This window comes from Urocampus carinirostris, chromosome 3 (genome assembly GCF_059441175.1).
Source record: "Urocampus carinirostris isolate Australia breed hairy pipefish chromosome 3, RoL_Ucar_1.0, whole genome shotgun sequence".
NCBI classification, from domain to species: Eukaryota; Metazoa; Chordata; class Actinopteri; order Syngnathiformes; family Syngnathidae; genus Urocampus; species Urocampus carinirostris.
Window position 1 is genome coordinate 5,118,420 of NC_142351.1, and position 22,105 is coordinate 5,140,524.

General features: G+C 42.6%; 1 protein-coding gene and 1 pseudogene across 1 annotated transcript; both read left to right on the plus strand.

The window, feature by feature from the left end:
- Positions 1 to 1,438: 1,438 nt before the first annotated feature.
- LOC148368438 (uncharacterized) lies at positions 1,439 to 11,036 on the plus strand (annotated as a pseudogene).
- Positions 11,037 to 17,746: 6,710 nt separating this feature from the next.
- Positions 17,747 to 21,927, plus strand: LOC148368439 (uncharacterized). Its single transcript, XM_088330417.1, has one exon. The coding sequence runs from the start codon at positions 17,980 to 17,982 to the stop codon at positions 19,660 to 19,662; it is 1,683 nt and encodes a 560-aa protein (XP_088186543.1). The 5' UTR covers positions 17,747 to 17,979; the 3' UTR covers positions 19,663 to 21,927.
- The last annotated feature ends 178 nt before the right edge of the window (positions 21,928 to 22,105 follow it).

Sequence of the window (22,105 nt, forward strand, 5' to 3'; positions counted from 1 at the left end):
CGGTTTTAGTAATTTTCTTCACATGTGTTTGAAAGGACAGATCGGGGTCAAATATGACACCTACATTTTTAACTGAGTCACTCTGTGTGATGTGACATTTGTCAATGTTCACAGCAGTTTTTGAGAATAATTCGCGGCATTTAGATGGACCAATAACTAACATTTCGGTCTTTTCAGAGTTAAGACACAAGAAATTGAGTGACATCCACTCTTTTATCTCAGTGAGGCAGATTCCTCCAACGGAAGATAGAAGATATAGTTGAGTGTCATCTGCTTAGCAATGGAAACTGATATTATACTTGCGAATAATATAACCAAATGGAAGCATGTAAATGCTGAAAAGAAGGGGGCCAAGCACTGAACCCTGCTTAACACCACAGGTGACATCTTCGTAACATTGCTAAAATTCGTCCTATACTGTCTCAGTCGGATGCGGAGATTATAATTCACGCGTTTGTTACCTCCCGTCTCGATTACTGTATCGCACTACTCTCCGGTCTCCCGAAGTCCAGAATCAAGAGTCTTCAGCTGGTACAAAATGCCGCAGCGAGGCTTTTAACTAGGACAAAAAAGTCCGATCACATCACGCCGATTTTGGCTAACCTGCATTGGCTCCCTGCTAGCCTAAGATGTGATTTCAAGGTTCTCTTAGTATCAAGGTCAAGAAATGCATGAACGCTGTGGTGGAGGAGGTGTGTCCCGAGAAGAAAGATGTCTTTAATGCCGTGAGTATCAGCGAGTCCAATCACCTGACGCATTGAAGAAATCGGGGGTAATGTATATGCCCAGCTGCAGCAGAAAACAAAAGAATTTGAACTTTTTTCATTAGCACTGCGATTCTGTGAACTACATGTTTATTTATTTATTTACCGTGATTTGCAAACAACAAATAAAACATTGTTAAAAAGAAGCTTACGCAAGTTTTTTTTTAGTCTCAAAATATCTTCCTAACACCGATTTTGTATTTGAAATAAGTTTTTCTCAGAGTTTTATATACAGTGTTAAAATTGAACTTCTATAAAGGTTTATAATTAGCTGTTTTTTAAGAAGGATTTTTTTGCAGGGTGTGATTTCTTTTCAATGTACGGCCATTGCGCGAAGTTGGCCCGACCAAAATGGCCGCCACGTAGGCATGCTAGTTAGCGGGCTGCTACAGCACGTAGACCTATCCAGTCCTCTGTTTATATCTGTGTCCCACAATCCTTTGCGGCGGTGTTTGGAAGGAGAAGCTGTCATGGCTGCCGCACCACCACAAAACAAGAAAATGTCGAGAAAACTACCAAACGTCCTGTAGTCGACTTAAAACGACAGAAATATCACTTTGCGGTCCTTTTCGAAGGTTTTGTCCTTTTTACTCCCGAGTTGGAACGACACCTTGTGGCGTTTTTTCCCATTTCATTCGGTCCAAATCAAGCGTTGAGCTTCAAAGGCGGACAAAATGTGCTCCAGTGAGGAAGGACCTATTAAAGAGAAGCTTCGGGAAGTCAAAGAGGAGACCGAGCAAGAACGTCGACGACTGGACGCTGTTTCCAAGCAGCTGGGGGCAGGTTGGTCATTTTCGCTTTTGCTACGTCCTTGACATCAGGGGCGTTACCAGTGGGGGATGGCCTGTCCCTCACCCACGGGCACGCTCTGCCCATCCAAAGAAAAGTGGATGTAGTAATGAGGGCAGTCGGGGCAGCACATAGGTAATCTCGTATATAATTGTGTATGTCATCGAACACTAGCTTGGACTCTCCTGCCCCCTTAGCACACATTGTGCCCATCTGTCCCCACGGAGGGAGCAGCCCCCCCTGCATATTGCTTCCTAGTAGTGACAGCAATTCTGTCTTTTTATATAGAAGCAACTCTTTCGGCTTGACTGACCAAAATTAGGTGTCTCTTTTCGTCTCAGAAGCGGCTCTTTAGATTGTTTTTGTTGATTTAATGCATGTATGACTAATTGTTATGTAACAGTATGCACAAAATGACTAAAGGGGAGGAACAATTCAGCAAAAAAACACAAACTGGAAAAAGAGACACCATCCCCTGTTCTAAAACTTACATGAGGACAAATAATAAACAGATATTGTCAACATAAAACGTAGGTGATTCATATGCTATAGAGTAGAAGTGTGTTTTAAGCTTAGATTTAAACTGTTCCACTGAGGTTGCAGATCGAATCTCAGGGTTAAGAGCATTCTACAGGACCAAGGCCTGAAAGGAGAACGCTCTTGAACCTGCGGATCTCATCTTGGCTCTTGGTATAAGTTGAGGGTTATGAACTAGGGTTTGAGCCCCATAATGGGGTTCTCAACTGAATGTAGGTTTCCCAAAAATAGCTAAAGGTTTAGGGCTGGGGTTACAGCTAGCCTAAAATGTAAGGCTAGGGTTACAGTTTGAAACGGGGTTAGGTCTAAAGTTAGGTCAAGGGTTATTTGTTTGGGTTTTGACTGCAATTTAGAATTTTCAAAGATTTTAGGGTTCCGAAACAAGGTTAGGGTTTGACACTAAGGTTTAGGCTCCCATTCTTTTGATTGGCGCGTAGTTTCTTCCTTCATTGGTCATGGAAAAATTAGAAAATTGGCTTTAAATGTCCTTAAAAGTGCTTGAATTTGGCCATGAAAAAGCTGCACGGACCTTGTAGTTTGGTCCGGAGAAGTCCCAGGCTTTTCGCACTAATTATTTAAAACATATAGGAGAGACTGTGTACATTTGTATCATGGGGACACCAGCAGCACGGTGACCATTCTACACTCAAAGTTTGACCCATCGGAAGAGATTTATTTGGATGCCGTTGATAAAAGATACTCTCCTTTCGATTTTGACCTCACACAAGACATTTGAATACTCTTGAGTGACAGCGTCTCAATTTTCTATCTTTATATCCCCTAGTGGGAGGTGGCCACAGTCAAGAACACGCTCGCATTCACCCAAAAAATCCATTCCACTCGATTCTTCCCAACCAGACACCGAACATTAAGCCCACTGCACAACAAGGGCTGAGGTAATATAACACGAAACCCTTCATCAGCATACACAGGTTTACCCCCACCGCATCATATGGTTCTTTTCCACCTCGGTCCCCTCGCCTGCCAAAGCAGGCCACCCGGGAGCCCAGGTCTCTCAATTGTATGGTCCAAAAACGCAATTGCCGGTAAAATGTCCACCTTTTTCTTTCCCCCCCGTTTTTTTGTATTTCATGTCAAACCTGCTGAAGATTGTCACATTTCTGGCAAGAGGCTCTTATGTCCATATTTTTGGCATCCGTTTCATGCTAGTTAACAACTACATAAATGGGGGGAGAAAGCAAAGTATTACAAATGTACCCCGTCTCCTCTGTATGAACATATTTGTACTGTATACAGGAAAACTGCTAAAAGTGGTTGTAGTGATCCTCTTTGTCGTATTTTTCTGTGTGCGGATTTTACACGACCATGTGGATATGTCATGGTTTTGTGCCTTCAGTCCTTCTAATCTGCAAACCATGGCAGTTTCACCCCATTTTCAGGCCCCCTCCACTTTTCCTCTCCTCATGTGTTTGCAATTAGACAATCAGCCACCTCTCCCATGAATACCCCAGGCTCCCATCTCATATTGCTGAACGTTTCGATTACTGTAGACTTTTCACTCACCAAAAAAAACAAGCTAGGCGACCTCCGTCAATCCCTTCCACGTTCCAGTTTCTCCACTCCAAGACTTGCTACTCACTCCAACCCTCCTCTTAAGGGTATTTCAAAGTCTCCTTTTCTAGATTCTCTCCTCCCCAAGAACTTCCCCAGTCTCCCTGTCAAGTTTTCCTTCTTTGTCCCAAGACCTGCAACTTCAACAGTCTTCTTAAGGGTATTACCAAGTAACCTATTTTCAAGATTCTCGCCACCCAAAGATGTCCTCTCAAGTTTCCCTCTCAAGATCTCCTCCTCCACTACCCAAGTCCCACACCCCCTTCTCGTCGATAGAGTCTTTTGTTGTTGCTGTTTAAATAAACGTCTCTCAAGTCAGGTTACACCACATCCATTGTGCCACCCGTTTTGTTTTTTTTTTGTGCCCTGCGTTTGGGAGTTTTGGGAGTCACAAGATGGAGGCATCTTGTGACAGGAAATTTTCGAATCTCGACTTAAGACTCATCGATATTTAATAGCTTAAAAGTAACCTGATTCTTTGGTTTCCTCGTTCTTGAGGGAGTAGAACGAGCATAGAAGTTTGCAAGGTTCAGGCCTTCTGAGTACTCAGATTGGCACCTGGACCAGATGCATTCTACTGTAGAACCTGCTGCATCTTTTGAAATTTTGAGACAGGAAGCTTGATTTCTCTATAACTTACTCTATATTTATTGTTGAGACTGACTGTGTATGAGGTCCTTGCAACACCCACTGCAACCTTCCTAAATATCTATAACTCTGGAGGGTGCTATGTTTTTCAGTTCAAACGTTTTTAACTGGACCAAAATGTAATTAAAATAAATAAAATAAAACAAACATTTGTTTAAAATTGCCTTATTCATGTCATGTTTTTTGTTTGTTTCAATTGTGTGGTTTTTTTGTCAACTTTGTCTTAAATATGACATCCAAAGGTATTTAAAAAAGTTTTGAATTTAACTTGCCTTAAGCTGTAGGAACCCTTTTGTGTTTTGTGCGTCCCTTCGTGAGTTTCTGTGAATAAAGGCGTCACAAATTAATGCAATCTCACTTGTGTGTTGCAGACATGGGTGAAAAATATCTTCCTACTGCGTGGCAGGAACCAGAGTTCCCAGGAGCTGTTTACAAGATACTCCGAGTTGTGTTGAACAGAGCAGGTTGGTGGTTTTAATTTCTGCAACGTCCTCGACATCTCGTATTTGGCCGTCGACGTCCTCCGTACTTTTCTTTCGAATACGGTCCGGGCTTCTGTCTCGCTCATTCTTTCAAAATACATACAGTGAAGAATGTAAGTATTTGAACACCCTGCTATTTTGCTACAGTTCCCACTTAGAAATCATTGAGAAGTCTGAAATTTTCATCGTAGATGCATGTCCACTGTGAGAAAGTTAAACTAATAAGAAAAATCCAGAAATCACAATGCATGATTTTCTAACGATTTTTTTCTGTGATATAGTTGCAAATAAGTATTTGAACACCTGAGAAAATGAATGTTAATATTTGGTACAGTAGCCTTTGTCTGCTATTAGAGGTCAAACGTTTCCTGTAGTCTTTCACCAGCTTTGCACACACCGCAGGAGATTTCTTGGCCCACTCCTCCTCACAGATCTTCTCTAGATCAGTCACGTTTCTGGGCTGTCGCTGAGAAACTCTGAGTTGGAGCTCCCTCAAAAGATTTTCGATTGGGATCAGGTCGGGAGACTGTCTCGGCCATGTTAGAAGCTTGATTTGTTTCTTACGGAAGCACTCCCTGTTTTTCCTAGCTGCGTGCTTTGGGTGGTTTCAGTGTTGGAAGACCCGCCACGACCCGTCTTCAATGATCTGACTAAAGAGAGGAGGTTGTTCCCCAAAATCTCCCAATACACTGCCCCAGTCATCCTCTCTTTACGCAGTGCACTTGTCCTGTCCCATGTGCAGAAAAAACACCCCAAAAGCACCCCTTTGTTTCGCAAGTACAGCGTTACTTTGGCGCTTTTACTTCAAACAACACTCTTTGCTAGCAAATCATTCTCTGAACCAATGACATGGCACGCGCGTTTCGCGGGGCTTCAAATGACTCCGCTTACGTCATCAACACACACATTGGCTCGCGCTACACGAACCACTCATCTGAAATGCTTGGTACACGCTTCAAGGATTCGAACTGACAGGCACATTACTACTTGACATCTAAAGTTCCGCTGTCGAGTAGTATAAGACCCGCGGCTTCTCGTATATTTTTACACGTAAGAAATGATGAAAGTTATTGTAGTGATGATTTTGCTTTATTCGCGTGTGTGCGGATTTTACACGACCATGTGTTTGATTCTAGACTTACTCTGTTAAGGATGTGTGAGCAATGCTCAACTGAGTTCAAAGAGCCCTAATTCTGTTTCCATTGCGCCTATCTGCTGGTATGTTACTTTTATTAGACCTGTTCAGGGCAGGGAAAAAAACAAAAATATGAAAAAAAAGAGTTCATTAGAGCGTGTCTAAGAAATAAATGCAAAATGTGTGGCAGCACAGTGACATCTACTGGCTGAGTCATGATTACAGGCTTAAGTTTCAAAATGTCGCCCCAAACCTTTAAAAACACCCCCCCACGCTCCTGTCACAGTTTCTGCCTACCTAAGTTTTATATTGTGTAAATTAAAAAATATTTGGTTGCACATTGGTAATTGCCCTACTTTTAAACCTAATGTCATTTTTTGAATTCAATGTTACTTTAAAATTCTGTTTTATTCCAAATTCTATGTGTATAGGTGCACGAAATGAGGCGGATTTGAATTTCATGACGCTGTGTAATGACAAGAATGGCGTTCTATTCAGTCTCCAAATTTTGCTTTCAAGTAAATAAAATAAGGGTTCTTGCTAATAAATGAACGAAATAGTGAGATGTTGTTGTAGAAAGTAGATAATAGGTAAGGATAAGGAAAGTTGAACCTGAAATGAACTTGAAGCAAACAGTCTTGGAGCTGACAAGAGCCTTTTGTGTGTAGATATCTGGCGGGAGTCATGGGATGATGATGTTGCGGGAAGCTGTTTGCCGAGTGAGTCGGGGCAGGCGACCATCACGAGTTATCACGAGTTGTTTTGAGCAATGCATAAAGAGGGTTCCCTTTTTGCCGTATCTCCTCTCTGCATATTTTTTTCAGGCGACACCCAACTATGTTTTCTCCAAAAATCCAACAAACGGACTTGGTCATTTTTTTTAGAACGAATAAAGATTTGAAGCGTTAACAGTTGCTACTTATATCTTTGCTTTTCTCGTCACACTGCACTTACTTGGCATATACGCTGGCGCCTTCTCGCAGAGTAATACGGCGAATACAGGAACAAAACGCGGCACTAAGTGTTGACAAAGGAATCTGATCAAAGCCACTCCTACCATCTAGCGGTGATTTAATTCCCAGAAGTCTAATACTTACCTTTCAGCGGCGCCTAAGCCTTTCGAATTTTTTTACGTTTTGGCACTCGGTGACAAGCGTCTGAAAACGTACTAATTCTTTACGGCACTGAACGTGTTAAGGGCAATATAAATTAATGTGACTTGTGTCTTGCAGACGTCAGCCCAAAATATCTTCCTACTGCGCGGCAGGAACCAGAGTTGCCTGCCGTTAAAATTGAGGAGGAGGAGGATCTGAAGCCTTATCACGCTAAGGAAGAGACAGAGGATGGGGAGCCTGTTCGCGTTAAAGAGGACGATTTTCCAGCCTTGCTAGTGACCGTCAAAGATCAAGGTCAACCTGAAGACAACGGTTGGCAGGAACCTCTAAGCATCAGCTCCCGTCAACACGTGGAAACGGATGACGACGACAAGTCCCACTCCGCAAACGCTGAAAGCAACTCACAGTCGGAAGGTGGTAACACATGTTCTCAGTGTGGGAAAACGTTTCGAAGCAAGTCTTATGTGAAGTTGCATATGAAATTCCACGCTGGCGAGAAGCCTTATGCCTGCTCAATTTGTGGTCAGAGTTTTACCGTCAGTACAAGTTTAAAGGGTCACATTAGAACCCACACTGGTGAGAAGCCTTTTGCCTGCTCATTTTGTGGAAAACAATTCTCCAAACAAGGAAACTTGACTGTACACACTAGAAGTCACAATGGCAAGAAGCCTTTTTCTTGCTCAGTTTGCGGTCAAAGATTCACTAGAAAAGGGAGCTTAAAAATACACACACGAATTCATACTGGGGAGAAGCCTTTTGCCTGCTCAGTTTGTGGTAAAAGATTCACCGAGAGTGGGAGCTTAAAAATACACACCAGAACCCACACTGGCGAGAAGCCTTTTTGTTGCTCAGTTTGTGGTAAAAAATTCACCAGAAATGGATACTTGAAATTACACCTACTAACCCACACTGGCATGAAGCCCTTCGGCTGCTCAGTTTGTGGTAAAAAATTCATCAGTAATGGACACTTGAAATCACATCAACTAACACACACTGGCGAGAACCCTTTTTCTTGCTCAGTTTGCGGTCAAGGATTCACTACAAGTGGGAGCTCAAAAATACACATGAGAACCCACACTGGCGAGAAGCCTTTTTCTTGCTCAGTCTGCGGTCAAAGATTCACTAAAAGCGGGAGCTTAAAAATGCACACACGAATTCATACTGGGGAGAAGCCTTTTGTCTGTTCAATTTGTGGAAAACTATTCTCCCAACAAGGAAACTTGAATGTACACATTAGAACCCACACTGGCGAGAAGCGTTTTTCCTGCTCAGTTTGCGGTCAAAGATTCACCCTAAATAGACACTTGAAATTACATCAACTATCCCACACTGGTGAGAAGCCCTTTTCTTGTTCAGTTTGCGCTCAAAGATTCACTACAAGTCGGAGCTTAAAAATACACACACAAATTCATACTGGGGAGAATCCTTTTGCCTGCTCAGTTTGCGGTCAAAGATTCACTACAGGTGGGACCTTAAAAATACACACACTAACCCACACTGGCGAGAAGCCTTGAACTTGTCGACTTTGTGGTGAAAAATTCATCCATACCCCTCACTAGAAATTACATACAAGAACTCACACTGGCGAGAAGCCTTTTGCCTGGTCTGATTGTGGTAAAAAAATCACCCGAAAAGGACACATGAAATTACACCAACTAACCCACACCTGTGAGAAACCTTTGACTTGTTGACTTTGTGGTGAAAAATCATCCATATCCGCTCTCGAAATTACACACAAGAACCCACACTGGCGAAGAGAATTTTTTTCTGTTCCGTTTGTGGTCAAACATTCACTGAAAGTGGGAGCTTAAAAACTTTTAATTGACCAAATATCACACATGCTGTCTACAATCACCAGAAGCATTGAAGAAATCGGGGGTAATGTACCGTAAATTCCAGACTATAGAGCGCACTTGATTATAAGCCGCACCCACCACATTTTAAGAGGAAAACTGCTTTTGTACTTACACAAGCCGCACCTGTATATAAGCCGCATGCGCCCACATTAAAACATGTAACACAATCACAAAAGTAAACCAAACCCGACTTTATGTCCTGCGATTTTTGGTTTGAACAATTTTATTGACACTATTTACAGCAAATAAAAGCGATTGTAACTGAATATAAAGTACAAAGTCCAAAAACCGCAGCCGGCTTGTTGAACGGAAAATGATACCGATGCTTAAGATTTGATGCAGACCTGCAGAGTCCGGGTCCCGTTGAAAGTAATCCAAGGAAAAAAAGTATATTTCCAAAGGTCAGGGTGGGAAAAATATATATCCACTATTGTCCGCTGCGTCCACAAACACGTCTCACCTTTACTCTACTTCTTTTCAGCCCACGTTGTTTTCGCCCCTTCTTTTTGATTCGCCCGTGGAAAACATCAGAATAAGTCTCTAAAATAAATACATTACAAAAATATAGAGTTGCTAATACATTTTATACATGGTTACACATATTTACAAAGAAAGACGGTACACCGAGAGAGTTTTCAAAGCTTTAATAATAATATTATAACTCATCCCAAACCGTGCCTGTGAAGGGTAGCAAAACGCTACTAGCAACACGCTCGCGTCACAGTAAGCGGGTCTTTTAAAAAAACTATACAGTACCTGTAGAAATCACGATAAACCGTCCTCATCTTCATCCTTACAACTCACGCCATCAAAGTCGTCTTCCTCAGTATCTGAAAGAAAATTTGTCATATAGACGTCGTCCCACGCTCCCTTATTCCAAAACACGCTAGCAAAGTAAAGGTTACGTGCAGTAGCCCATGTTCCTTCATTATCGGACTGCTCGATTGCGTTTAGCTTGAAAGCTGCGTCATGTGCCTTTCTTTTTACAATTTGCTTGGTGAGGATATGTCTACGCTAATTTAATTTGTGCACAAGCTAAGAAGTTGCAGTCTTCCTCGGCGCATATATTCCAGCGGTCTAACTCGAGCGCCGCTGGCGGCTGTTAGAAAAATGACATAAATTGGCCGCATCACTGAATAAGCCGCAGGGTTGAACGTTTGGGGAAAAAGTAGCGGCTTATAGTCCGGAATTTACGGTATATGTCCAGCTGCAGCAGAAGACAAAAGAATTTGAACTTTTTTCATAAGCACTGAATGAGAGCACAGACATGCAGGACACCGCGCAGCTGCTCATTTTTATTCGTGGAGTTAGTGCAAACTTTGAGATGTGCGAGGAGCTGGTAGCACTCCAAAGTCTGAAAGGGACTACGAGGGGGGAGGATATTTTCGGAAAAGTGTACCAAACCATGGAAGAGTTGGACCTGGACTGGTCAAAGCTGGCCAGCATCACCACTGATGGGGTTCCTAGTATGGTGGGCATGTCTCGGGGTCTAATAGGACGCATGAACCAGGAGATGGAAGAACGGGGTCTCACCGCCCTGCTACAAGTCCACTGCCTAATTCACCGGCAAGCACTGTGCTGCAAAGTGTTGATGTGGGATTCTGTCATGAAGATTGTAGTGTCATGCATAAACTTCATCAGAACAAAGGGACTTAAACACAGGCAGTTCCAAGACTTCCTGTCTGAACTGGAATCTGCGCACGGAGATGTGCTGTACTACACAGAGGTCCAATGGTTGAGCCGGGGCAGAGTTTTCAGGCGTTTTTACGAGCTGCTACCTGAAATGAACGCATTTCTTCATTCACAAAACAAAACGGTGCCAGAGCTGACGGACCCAGAATGGAAATGGCACCTGGCATTTTGAACAGACATGACAGAAATGCTGAACAGCTTTAACTTGCAACTACAAGGCCAGGGGAAACTCATTTCCCACATAAAAGCATTTGAGGTGAAACTACAGCTGCTTTTAGGACAAGTGAAAAAGCACAGTCCATCTCCCAGCTACACAAAACCTCTCTGCAGAGAACCCAGCCCGGTCCTGTTTCCAGCTGAAAAGTGCGTGGAAGCATTGGAAATGCTGAAGGCGGAGCTCGGTGTGCGATTCTGTGAACTACATGTTTATTAATTTATCTACCGTGATTTGCAAAAAACAAATAAAACATTGTTAAAAAGAAGCTTACGCAAGTTTTTTTTAGTCTCAAAATATCTTCCTAACACCGATTTTGTATTTGAAATAAGTTTTATATACAGTGTTAAAATTGAACTTCTATAAAGGTTTATAATTTGCTGTTTTTTAAGAAGCATTTTTTGCAGGGTGTGATTTATTTTCAATGTACATTCATTGCGCGAAGTTGGCCCGACCAAAATGGCCGCCATGTAGGCACGCTAGTTAGCGGGCTGCTACAGCACGCAGACCTATCCAGTCCTCCGTTTATATCTGTGTCCCACAATCCTTTGCGGCGGTGTTTGGAAGGAGAAGCTGTCATGGCTGCCGCACCACCGCCAAACAAGAGAATGTCGATAAAACTACCAAACGTCCTGTAGTCGACTTAAATCGACGTAAGCTCGACAGAAGTATCACCTTTTGGTCCTTTTCGAAGGTTTGTCCTTTTTACTCCCGAGTTGGAGCGACACCTTCTAGCGTTTTTCCATTTCATTCGGTCCAAATCAAGCGTTGAGCTTCAAAGGCGGACAAAATGTGCTCCAGTGAGGAATTACCTATTAAAGAGAAGCTTAGGGAAGCCAAAGAGGAGACCGAGCGAGAACGTCGACGACTGGACGCTGTTTCCAAGCAGCTGGGGGCAGGTTGGTCCTTTTCGCTTTTGCTACGTCCTTGACATCAGGGGCGTTACCAGTGGGGGGTGGCCTGTCCCTCACCCACGGGTACGCTCTGCCCACCCGAAGAAAAGTGGATGTGGTAATGAGGGCAGTCGGGGCAGCACATATGTCAATTCGTATATAATTGTGTATGTCACCGGACACTAGCTTGGACTCTCCTGCCCCCTCAGCACACAGTGTGCCCATCTGTCCCCACGGAGGGAGCAGCCCCTCCCTGCATATTGCTTCTTAGTAGTGACAGCAATTATGTCTTTTTATAAAGAAGCGACTCTTTCGGCTTGACTGACCAAAATTAGACGTCACTTTTCGTCTCAGAAGCGGCTCTTTCGATTGTTTTTGTTGAGGCCTGCCTCATTGAGATAAAAAGAGTGGATGTCAACTCAATTTCTTGCGACTTAACTCTGAAAAGACCGAAATGTTAGTCATTGGTCCATCTAAATGCCGTGACTTATTCTCAAAAACTGCTGTGAACATTGACAAATATCACATCACACAGAGTGACTCAGTTAAAAATTTAGGTGTCATATTTGACCCTGATCTATCCTTTGAAATACATGTAAAGAAAATTACTAGAACCACTTTCTTCCATCTTCGTAACATTGCTAAAATCCGTTCAATACTGTCTCAGTCTGATGCAGAAACAATAATTCATGCATTTGTTACCTCCCGTCTCGATTACTGTAATGCACTACTCTCGGGTCTCCCGAAGTCTAGAATCAAGTCTCTTCAGCTAGTACAAAATGCCGCAGCGAGGCTTTTAATTAGGACAAAAAAGTACGATCACATAACACCGATTTTGGCTAACCTGCATTGGCTCCCAGTTAGCCATAGATGTGACTTCAAGGTTCTCTTAGTATTGTACAAAATCATACATGGACTTGCTCCCTCTTATCTTTCAGATCTGATCTGCCACTATGTCCCGGTCCGAAGCCTACGATCTGAGAGTGCCGGTCTTCTGGTGATCCCGAGAGCAAAGAAGTGTTCTGCTGGTTCGAGAGCGTTCTCCATCCGGGCACCGGTGCTGTGGAATGCTCTTCCCCCTGAGATCCGATCTGCAACCTCTGTGGAAATGTTAAAATCTAAACTTAAAATTCACTTCTACTTCATAGCATATGAATAACCAACTCTTCTTGTCGGCTGAAAAATAGTCTGTGTAATATAGTGTAATAATCTGTGAAGCCCTTTGAGACTCCTCGTGATTTAGCTATACAAATAAAAATGACTTGACTTGATTTAATGCATGTATGACTATTTGTTATGTAACAGTATGCACAAAATGACTAAAAGGGAGGCGCAAAAAAACACAAAATGGAAGAAGAGACACCATCCCCTGTTCTAAAACTTACATGGGGACAAATAATAAACAGATATTGTCAACATGAAACGTAGGTTATTCATATGTTATAGAGTGGAAGTGTTTTTTAAGCCGAGATTAAAACTGTTCCACTGAGGTTGCAGATCGAATCTCAGGGGGAAGAGCATTTCACAGCACTGGGGCCTGATTGGAGAACGGTCTCGAACCTGCGGATCTCTTCTTGGCCCTTGGGATAAGTTTTGGGTTATGAACTAGTATTTGAGCCCCATGTTGGGGTTCTCAACTGAATGTAGGTTTCCCAAAAATAGCTAAAGGTTAAGGGCTGGGGTTACAGCTAGCCTAAAATGTAAGGCTCGGGTTACAGTTTGAAACGGGATTAGGTCTAAAGTTAGGTCAATGGTTATTTGTTAGGGTTTTGACTCCAATTTAGAATTTTCAACGATTTTAGAGTTCTGAAACAAGGTCAGGGTTTGACACAAAGGTTTAGGCTCCCGTTCTGGAGAAATTTGAAAATTGGCTTTAAATGTCCTTAAAAAGTGCTGAGGTAATAAAACATGCAACCCTTCATCAGCATACACAGGTTTACCCGTACCGCATCATAAGGTTCCTTTCCACCTCGGTCCCCTCGCCTGCCAAAGCAGGCCACTCGGGAGCCCAGGTCTCTCAATTGTATCGTCTAAAAACGCAATTGCTGATAAAATTTCCACCTTTTTCTTCTTTCCCCCCGTTTTTTGTATTTCAAGTCAAACCTGATGAAGATTGTCACTTTTCTGTCAAGAGGCTCTTATATCCACATTTTTGGCTTCAGTTTCATGCTAGTTAACAACTACATAAATGGGGGGGAAAGCAAAATATTACAAATGTACCCGGTCTCCTCTATATGAACATATTTGTACTGAATACAGGAAAACTGCTGAAAGTGGTTGTAGTGATCCTTTTTGCCGTATTTTTGTGTGCGCGGATTTTACACCACCATGTGGAAATGTCATGGTTTAGTCTCCAAACCATGGCAGCTTCACCCCATTTTCAGGCTCCCTCCATTTTTCCTCTCCTCAGGTGTTTGCAATTAGACAATCAGCCACCTCTCCTATGAATACCCCAGGCTCCCACCTCATATTGCTGAACGTTTCGATTACTGTAGACTTTTCACTCACCAAAAAAACAAGCTAGGTGACCTCCGTCAATCCCTTCCACGTTCCAGTTTCTCCACTCCAAGACTTGCCACTCACTCCAACCCTCCTCTTAAGGGTATTCCAAAGTGTCCTTTTCAAGATTCTCTCCTCCCCAAGAACTTCCTTAAGTCTCCCTGTCAAGTTTTGCTTCGTTGTCCCAAGACCTGCAACTTCAACAGTCTTCTCAAGGGTATTACCAAATAACCTATTTTCAAGATTCTCGCCACCCAAAGATCTCCTCTCAAGTTTCCCTCTCAAGATCTCCTCCTCTACTACCCAAATCCCACACCCTCTTCTTGCTGGTACAGTCTGTTATTGTTGCTGTTTACATAAACGTCTTTCAAGTCAGGTTACACCACATCCCTTGTTCCCTGAGTTTGCGACTGTCCGACACCAAGTGACTGGAAATGTTCCAATCTCAGCTTAAGACACACCAATATTTATTAGCTTAAAAGTAACCTCATTCTTTTGTTTCCTCGTCCTTGAGGGAGAAGGACGAGCTTAGAAGTTTGCAGGGTTCAGGCGTTCTGAGTATTCAGATTGGCACCTGGAGCAGATGCATTCTACTGTAGAACCTGCTGCATCTTTTGAAATTTTCAGACAGGAAGCTTGATTTCCCTATAACTTACTCTATATTTATTGTTGAGACTGACTGTGTATGAGGTCCTTGCAACACCTATTGCAACCTTCCTAAATGTCTATAACTCTGGAGGGTGCTATGTTTTTCAGTTCAAACGTTTATAACTGGACCAAAATGTAATTAAAATAAATAAAATAAAACAAACATTTGTTTAAAATTGCCTTATTCATGTCATGTTTTTTGTTTGTTTCAATTGTGTGTTTTTTTTGTCAACTTTGTCTTAAATATGACATCCAAAGGTATTTAAAAAAGTTTTGAATTTAACTTGCCTTAAGTTGTAGGAACCCTTTTGTGTTTTGTGCGTCCCTTCGTGAGTTTCTGTGAATAAAGGCGTCACAAATAAATGCGATTTGACTTGTGTGTTGCAGACATCGGTGAAGAATATCTTCCTACTGCGTGTCAGGAACCAGAGTTCCCAGGAGCTGTTTACAAGATACTCCGAGTTGTGTTGAACAGAGCAGGTTGGTGGTTTTAATTTCTGCAACGTCCCCGACATCTCGTATTTGGCCGTCGACGTCCTCCGTACTTTTCTTTCGAATACGGTCCGGGCTTCTGTCTCGCTCATTCTTTCAAAATACATACAGTGAAGAATGTAAGTATTCGGACGCCCTGCTATTTTGCTACATCTCCCACTTAGAAATCATTGAGAAGTCTGAAATTTTCATCGTATATGCATGTCCACTGTGATAGAGTTAAACTAATAAGAAAAATCCAGAAATCACAATGCATGATATTCTAACGATTTCTTTGTGTGATATAGTTGCAAATAAGTATTTGAAAACCTGAGAAAATGAATGTTAATATTTGGTACAGTAGCCTTTGTCTGCTATTAGAGGTCAAACGTTTCCTGTAGTCTTTCACCAGCTTTGCACACACCGCAGGAGATTTCTTGGCCCACTCCTCCTCACAGATCTTCTCTAGATCAGTCACGTTTCTGGGCTGTCGCTGAGAAACTCTGAGATTGAGCTCCCTCAAATGATTTTCGATTGGGTTCAGGTCCGGAGACTGTCTCGGCCATGTTAGAACATTTATATGGTTCTTACGGAGCCACTCCCTGGTTTTCCTGGCTGCGTGTTTCGGGTCGTTTCGGTGTTGGAAGACCCGCCACTACCCGTCTTCAATGATCTGACTAAGGAGAGGAGGTTGTTCCCCAAAATCTCGCAATACACGGCCCCAGTCATCCTCTCTTTACGCAGTGCACTTGTCCTGTCCCATGTGCAGAAAAACAGCCCAAAAGCACCCCCTTGCTTCGCAAGTACAGCGTTACTTTGGCGCTTTTACTTCAAACGACACTCTTTGCCAGTGAATCATTCTCTGAACCGTTGACATGGCACACGGGTTGTGCGGGGCTTCAAATGACTCCGCTTACGTCATCAACACACACATTGGCTCGCGCTACACGAACCACTCATCTGAAATGCCCGGCAGACGCTTCAGGGATTCGAACTGACAGGCATATTACTACTTGACATCTAACGTTCCGCTGTGGAGTAGTATAAGACCCGGGGCTTCCCTCTCGCTGATTCTTTTCAAAAACGTATATTTTTACACGTAATAAATGATGAAAATTATTGTTGTGATGGTTTTGCTTTATTCGTGTGTGTTCGGATTTTACACGACCATGTGTTTGATTCTAGACTTTCTCTATTAAGGATGTGTGAGCAATGCTCAACTGAGTTCAATGAGCCCTAATTCTGTTTCCATTGCGCCTATCTGCTGGTATGTTACTTTTATTAGGCCTGTTCAGGGCGGGGAAAAAAAAAAACAAATATGAAAAAAAAGAGTTCATTAGAGCGTGTCTAAGAAATAAATGCAAAATGTGTGTCACTGTGCTGCCATCTCCTGGCTCAGTCATGATTACAGGCTTAAGCTTTAAAATGTCGCCCCCAACCTTTAAAAACACCCCCCCTCGCTCCTGTCACAGTTTCTGCCTACCTACGTTTTATATTGTGTAAATTCAAAAATTTTTGGTAGCGTGTTGGTAATTGCCCTGCTTTTAAACCTAATGTCATTTTTTTTTTTAATCGATGTTACTTTTAAATTCTGTTTTACTCTAAATTCTATGTGTATAGGTGCACGAAATGGGGCGGATTTGAATTACATGATGCTGTGTAATGACAAGAATGGCGTTCTATTCAGTCTCCAAATTTTGCTTTCAAGTAAATAAAATAAGGGTTCTAGCTAATAGATGAACGGAATAGTGAGATATTGTTGTAGAAAGTAGATAGTAAGTAAGGATAAGGAAAGTTGAACCTGAAATGAATTTGAAGCAAACAGTCTTGAAGTTGACAGGAGCCTTTTGTGTGTAGACATCTAGTGGAAGTCATTTTGATGATGATGTTGCAGGAAGTCACAAGCTGTTTGCCAAGTGAGCCGGGGCAGGCGACCATCACGAGTTATCACGAGTTGTTTTGAGCAATGCAATAAAGAGTGTTCCCTTTTTGCCGTATCTCCTCTCTGCGTATTTTTTCGGGCGACACCCAACTATGTTTTCTCCAAAAATCCAACAATGGGACTTGGTGATTTTTTTTAGAACGAATAAAGATTTGAAGCGTTAACAGTCGCTACTTATATCTCTGCTTTTCTCGTCACACTGCACTTACTTGGCATATACGCTGGCGCCTTCTCACAGAGTAATATGGCGAATACAGGAACAAAACGCGGCACTAAGTGTTGACAAAGGAATCTGATCAAAGCCACTCCTACCATCTAGTGGTGATTTAATTCCCAGAAGTCTAATACTTACCTTTCAGCGGCGCCTAAACCATTAGAATTTTTTTACATTTTGGCACTCGGGGACAAGCGTCTGAAAACGTACTAATTCTTGTGGCACTGAACGTGTTAAGGGCAATATAAATTAATGTGACTTGTGTCTTTCAGACGTCAGCCAAAAATATCTTCCTACTGCGCGGCAGGAACCAGAGTTGCCTGCCGTTAAAATTGAGGAGGAAGAGGATCTTAAGCCCTATCACGTCAAGCAAGAGACAGAGGATGGGGAGCCTGTTCGCGTTAAAGAGGAGGACGATTTTCCAGTCTTGCTAGTGACCGTCAAAGATCAAGGTCAACCTGAAGACAACGGTTGGCAGGAGCCTCTAAGCATCAGCTCCCGTCAACACATGGAAACGGATGACGACGACAAGTCCCACTCCGCAAACGCTGAAAGCGACTCGCAGTCGGAAGGTGGTAACACATGTTCTCAGTGTGGGAAAACGTTTCGAAGCAAGTCTTATATGAAGTTGCATATGAAATTCCACGCTGGCGAGAAGCCTTATGCCTGCTCAATTTGTGGTCAGAGTTTTACCGTGAGTACAAGTTTAAAGAATCACATTAGAACCCACACTGGTGAGAAGCCTTTTGCCTGCTCATTTTGTGGAAAACAATTCTCCAAACAAGGAAACTTGACTGTACACACTAGAAGTCACACTGGCGAGAAGCCTTTTTCTTGCTCAGTTTGCGGTAAAAATTTCATCCAAAATGGAAAATTGAAAATACACCAACTAACCCACACTGGGGAGAAGCCTTTTGCCTGCTCAGTTTGCGGTAAAAGATTCACTGAGAGTGGGAGCTTAAAAATGCACACCAGAACCCACACTGGCGAGAAGCCTTTTTGTTGCTCAGTTTGTGGTAAAAAATTCACCAGAAATGGATACTTGAAATCACACCAACTAACCCACACTGGCATGAAGCCCTTCGGCTGCTCAGTCTGTGGTAAAAAATTCACCAGTAATGGAGACTTGAAATCACATCAACTAACACACACTGGCGAGAACCCTTTTTCTTGCTCAGTTTGCGGTCAAGGATTCACTGCAAGTGGGAGCTTAAAAATACACATGAGAACCCACACTGGCGAGAAGCCTTTTTCTTGCTCAGTCTGCGGTCAAAGATTCACTAAAAGCGGGAGCTTAAAAATGCACACACGAATTCATACTGGGGAGAAGCCTTTTGTCTGTTCAGTTTGTGGAAAATGTTTCACCCTCAGTGGGGTCTTAAAACTACACACACGAACCCACACTGGGGAGAAGCCTTTCTCCTGCTCAATTTGTGGAAAACTATTCTCCCAACAAGGAAACTTGAATGTACACATTAGAACCCACACTGGCGAGAAGCCTTTTTCCTGCTCAGTTTGCGGTCAAAGATTCATTGACGGTTGGAGCGTAAAAAAACACAGACTAACCCACACTGAAAGCGACTCGCAGTCGGAAGCTGGTAACTCATGTTCTCAATGTGGGAAAAGGTTTCTACGCAAGTCTTCTATGAAGTTGCATATGAAATTCCATGCTGGCGAGAAGCCTTTCCCCTGCTCAATTTGTGGTAAAAGATTCACAGAGAATGGGAGCTTAAAAAGACACACACTAACCCACACTGGCGAGAAGCGTTTTTCCTGCTCAATTTGCGATAAAAGATTCACCGAAAGTGGGAGCTTAAAATTACACACTAGAACCCACACGGGTGAGAAACCTTTTGCCTGCTCAGTTTGCGGTAAAAAATTCAGCCGAAATGGAAACTTGAAAACACACCAACTAACCCACACTGGCGAGAAGCCTTTTTCTTGCTCAGTTTGTGGTAAAAGATTCACCCTAAATAGACACTTGAAATTACATCAACTATCCCACACTGGTGAGAAGCCTTTTTCTTGTTCAGTTTGCGGTCAAAGATTCACCCAGAGTGGGAGCTTAAAGAAACACATGAGAACCCACACTGGTGAGAAGCCTTTTTCTTGTTCTTTTTGCAGTCAAAGATTCACTACAGGTGGGACCTTAAAAATACATACACTAACCCACACTGGCGAGAAGCCTTGAACTTGTCGACTTTGTGGTGAAAAATTCATCCATACCCCTCACTAGAAATTACACACAAGAACCCACACTGGCGAAGAGAATTTTTTCTGCTCGGTTTGTGGTCAAACATTCACTGAAAGTGGGAACTTAAAAACTTTTAATTGACCAAATATCATACATGCTGTCTACAATCACCAGACGCATTGAAGAAATCGGGGATAATGTACCATAAATTCCAGACTATAGAGCGCACCTGATTATAAGCCGCACCCATCACATTTTAAGAGGAAAACTGCTTTTGTACTTCCACAAGCCGCACCTGTATGTAAGCCGCATGCGCCCACATTAAAACATGTAACACAATCACAAAAGTAACCCAAACCCGACTTTATGTCCTGCGACTTTTGGTTTGAACAATTTTATTGACACTATTTACAGCAAATAAACGCGATTGTATCTGAATATAAAGTACAAAGTCCAAAAACCGCAGCCGGCTTGTTGAACGGAAAATGATACCGATACTTAAGATTTGATGCAGACCTGCAGAGTCCGGGTCCCGTTGAAAGTAATCCAAGGAAAAAAAGTCTATATTTCCAAAGGTCAGGGTGGGAAAAATATATATCCACTATTGTCCGCTGCGTCCACAAACACGTCTCACCTTTACTCCACTTCTTGTCAGCCCGCGTTGTTTTCGCCCCTTCTTTTTGATTCGCCCATGGAAAACCTATCAGAATAAGTCTCTAAAATAAATACATTACAAAAATATAGAGTTGCTAATACATATTATACATGGTTACACATATTTACAAAGAAAGACGGTACACCGAGAGAGTTTTCAAAGCTTTAATAATAATATAACTCTCATCCCAAACCGTGCCTGTGAAGGATAGCAAAACGCTACTAGCAACACGCTCGCGTCACAGTAAGCGGGTCTTTTAAAAAAACTATACAGTACATTTAGAAATCACGATAAACCGTCCTCATCTTCCTCCTTACAACTGACGCCATCAAAGTCATCTTCCTTAGTATCGGAAAGAAAATTTGTCATATAGACGTCGTCCCACGCTCCCTTATTCCAAAACACGCTAGCAAAGTAAAGTTTACGTGCAGTAGCTCTGTTTCCTTCTTTATCGGATCGCTCGATTACTTTTAGCTTGAAAGCTGCGTCATGTGCCTTTCTTTTTACAATTTGCATGGTGAGGATATATCTACACTAATTTAATATGTGCACAAGCTAAGAAGTTGCAGTCTTCCTCAGCGCATATATTCCAGCAGTCTAACTCGAGCGCCGTTGGCGTACTTTAGAAAAATGACATAAATTGGCCGCATCACTGAATAAGCCGCAGGGTTGAACGTTTGGGAAAAAAGTAGCGGCTTATAGTCCGGAATTTACGGTATATGCCCAGCTACAGCAGAAGACAAGAGAATTTGAATTTTTTTTCATTAGCACTGAATGAGAGCACAGACGTGCAGGACACCGCGCAGCTGCTCATTTTTATTCGTGGGAGTTAGTGCAAACTTTGAGATGTGAGAGGAGCTGGCAGCACTCCAAAGTCTGAAAGGGACTACGAGGGGGGAGGATATTTTCGGCAAAGTGTACCAAACCATGGAAGAGTTGGACCTGGACTGGTCAAAGCTGGCCAGCATCACAACTGATGGAGCTCCTAGTATGGTGGGCATGTCTCGGGGTCTAATAGGACACATGAACCAGGAGATGGAAGAACGGGGTCTCACCGCCCTGCTACAAGTCCACTGTCTAATTCACAAAAAAAGCATTGTGGTGCAAAGTGTTGACGTGGGATTCTGTCATGAAAGTTGTGGTGTCATGCATAAACTTCATCAGAGCAAAGGGACTTAAACACAGGCAGTTCCAAGAATTCCTGTCTGAACTGGAGATGTGTTGTACTAGACAGAGAGAGGTCCAGTGGTTGATCCGGGGCAGAGTTTTAAGGCGTTTTTACGAGCTGCTGCCTGAAATGAACGCATTTCTTCATTCACAAAACAAAACGGTGCCAGAGCTGACGGACCCAGAATGGAAATGGCAACTGGCATTTTGAACAGACATGACAGAAATGCTGAACAGCTTTAACTTGCAACTACAAGGCCAGGGGAAACTCATTTCCCACATAAAAGCATTTGAGGTGAAACTACAGCTGCTTTCAGGACAAGTGAAAATTGCTACACAAAACCTCTCTGCAGAGAACCCATCCCGGTCCTGTTTCCAGCTGAAATGTGTGCATTGGAAATGCTAAAGGCGGAGCTCGGTGTGCGATTCTGTGAACTACATGTTTATTAATTTATTTACCGTGATTTGCAAAAAACAAATAAAACATTGTTAAAAAGAAGCTTACGCAAGTTTTTTTTTAGTCTCAAAATATCTTCCCAACACCGATTTTGTATTTGAAATAAGTTTTTCTCAGAGTTTTATTTACAGTGTTAAAATTTAACTTCTATAAAGGTTTAT

Excerpts from the sequence above, each read along its gene's own strand:
- LOC148368439 (XM_088330417.1), top strand. The coding sequence starts at position 17,980 with ATGGAAACGGATGACGACGACAAGTCCCACTCCGCAAACGCTGAAAGC.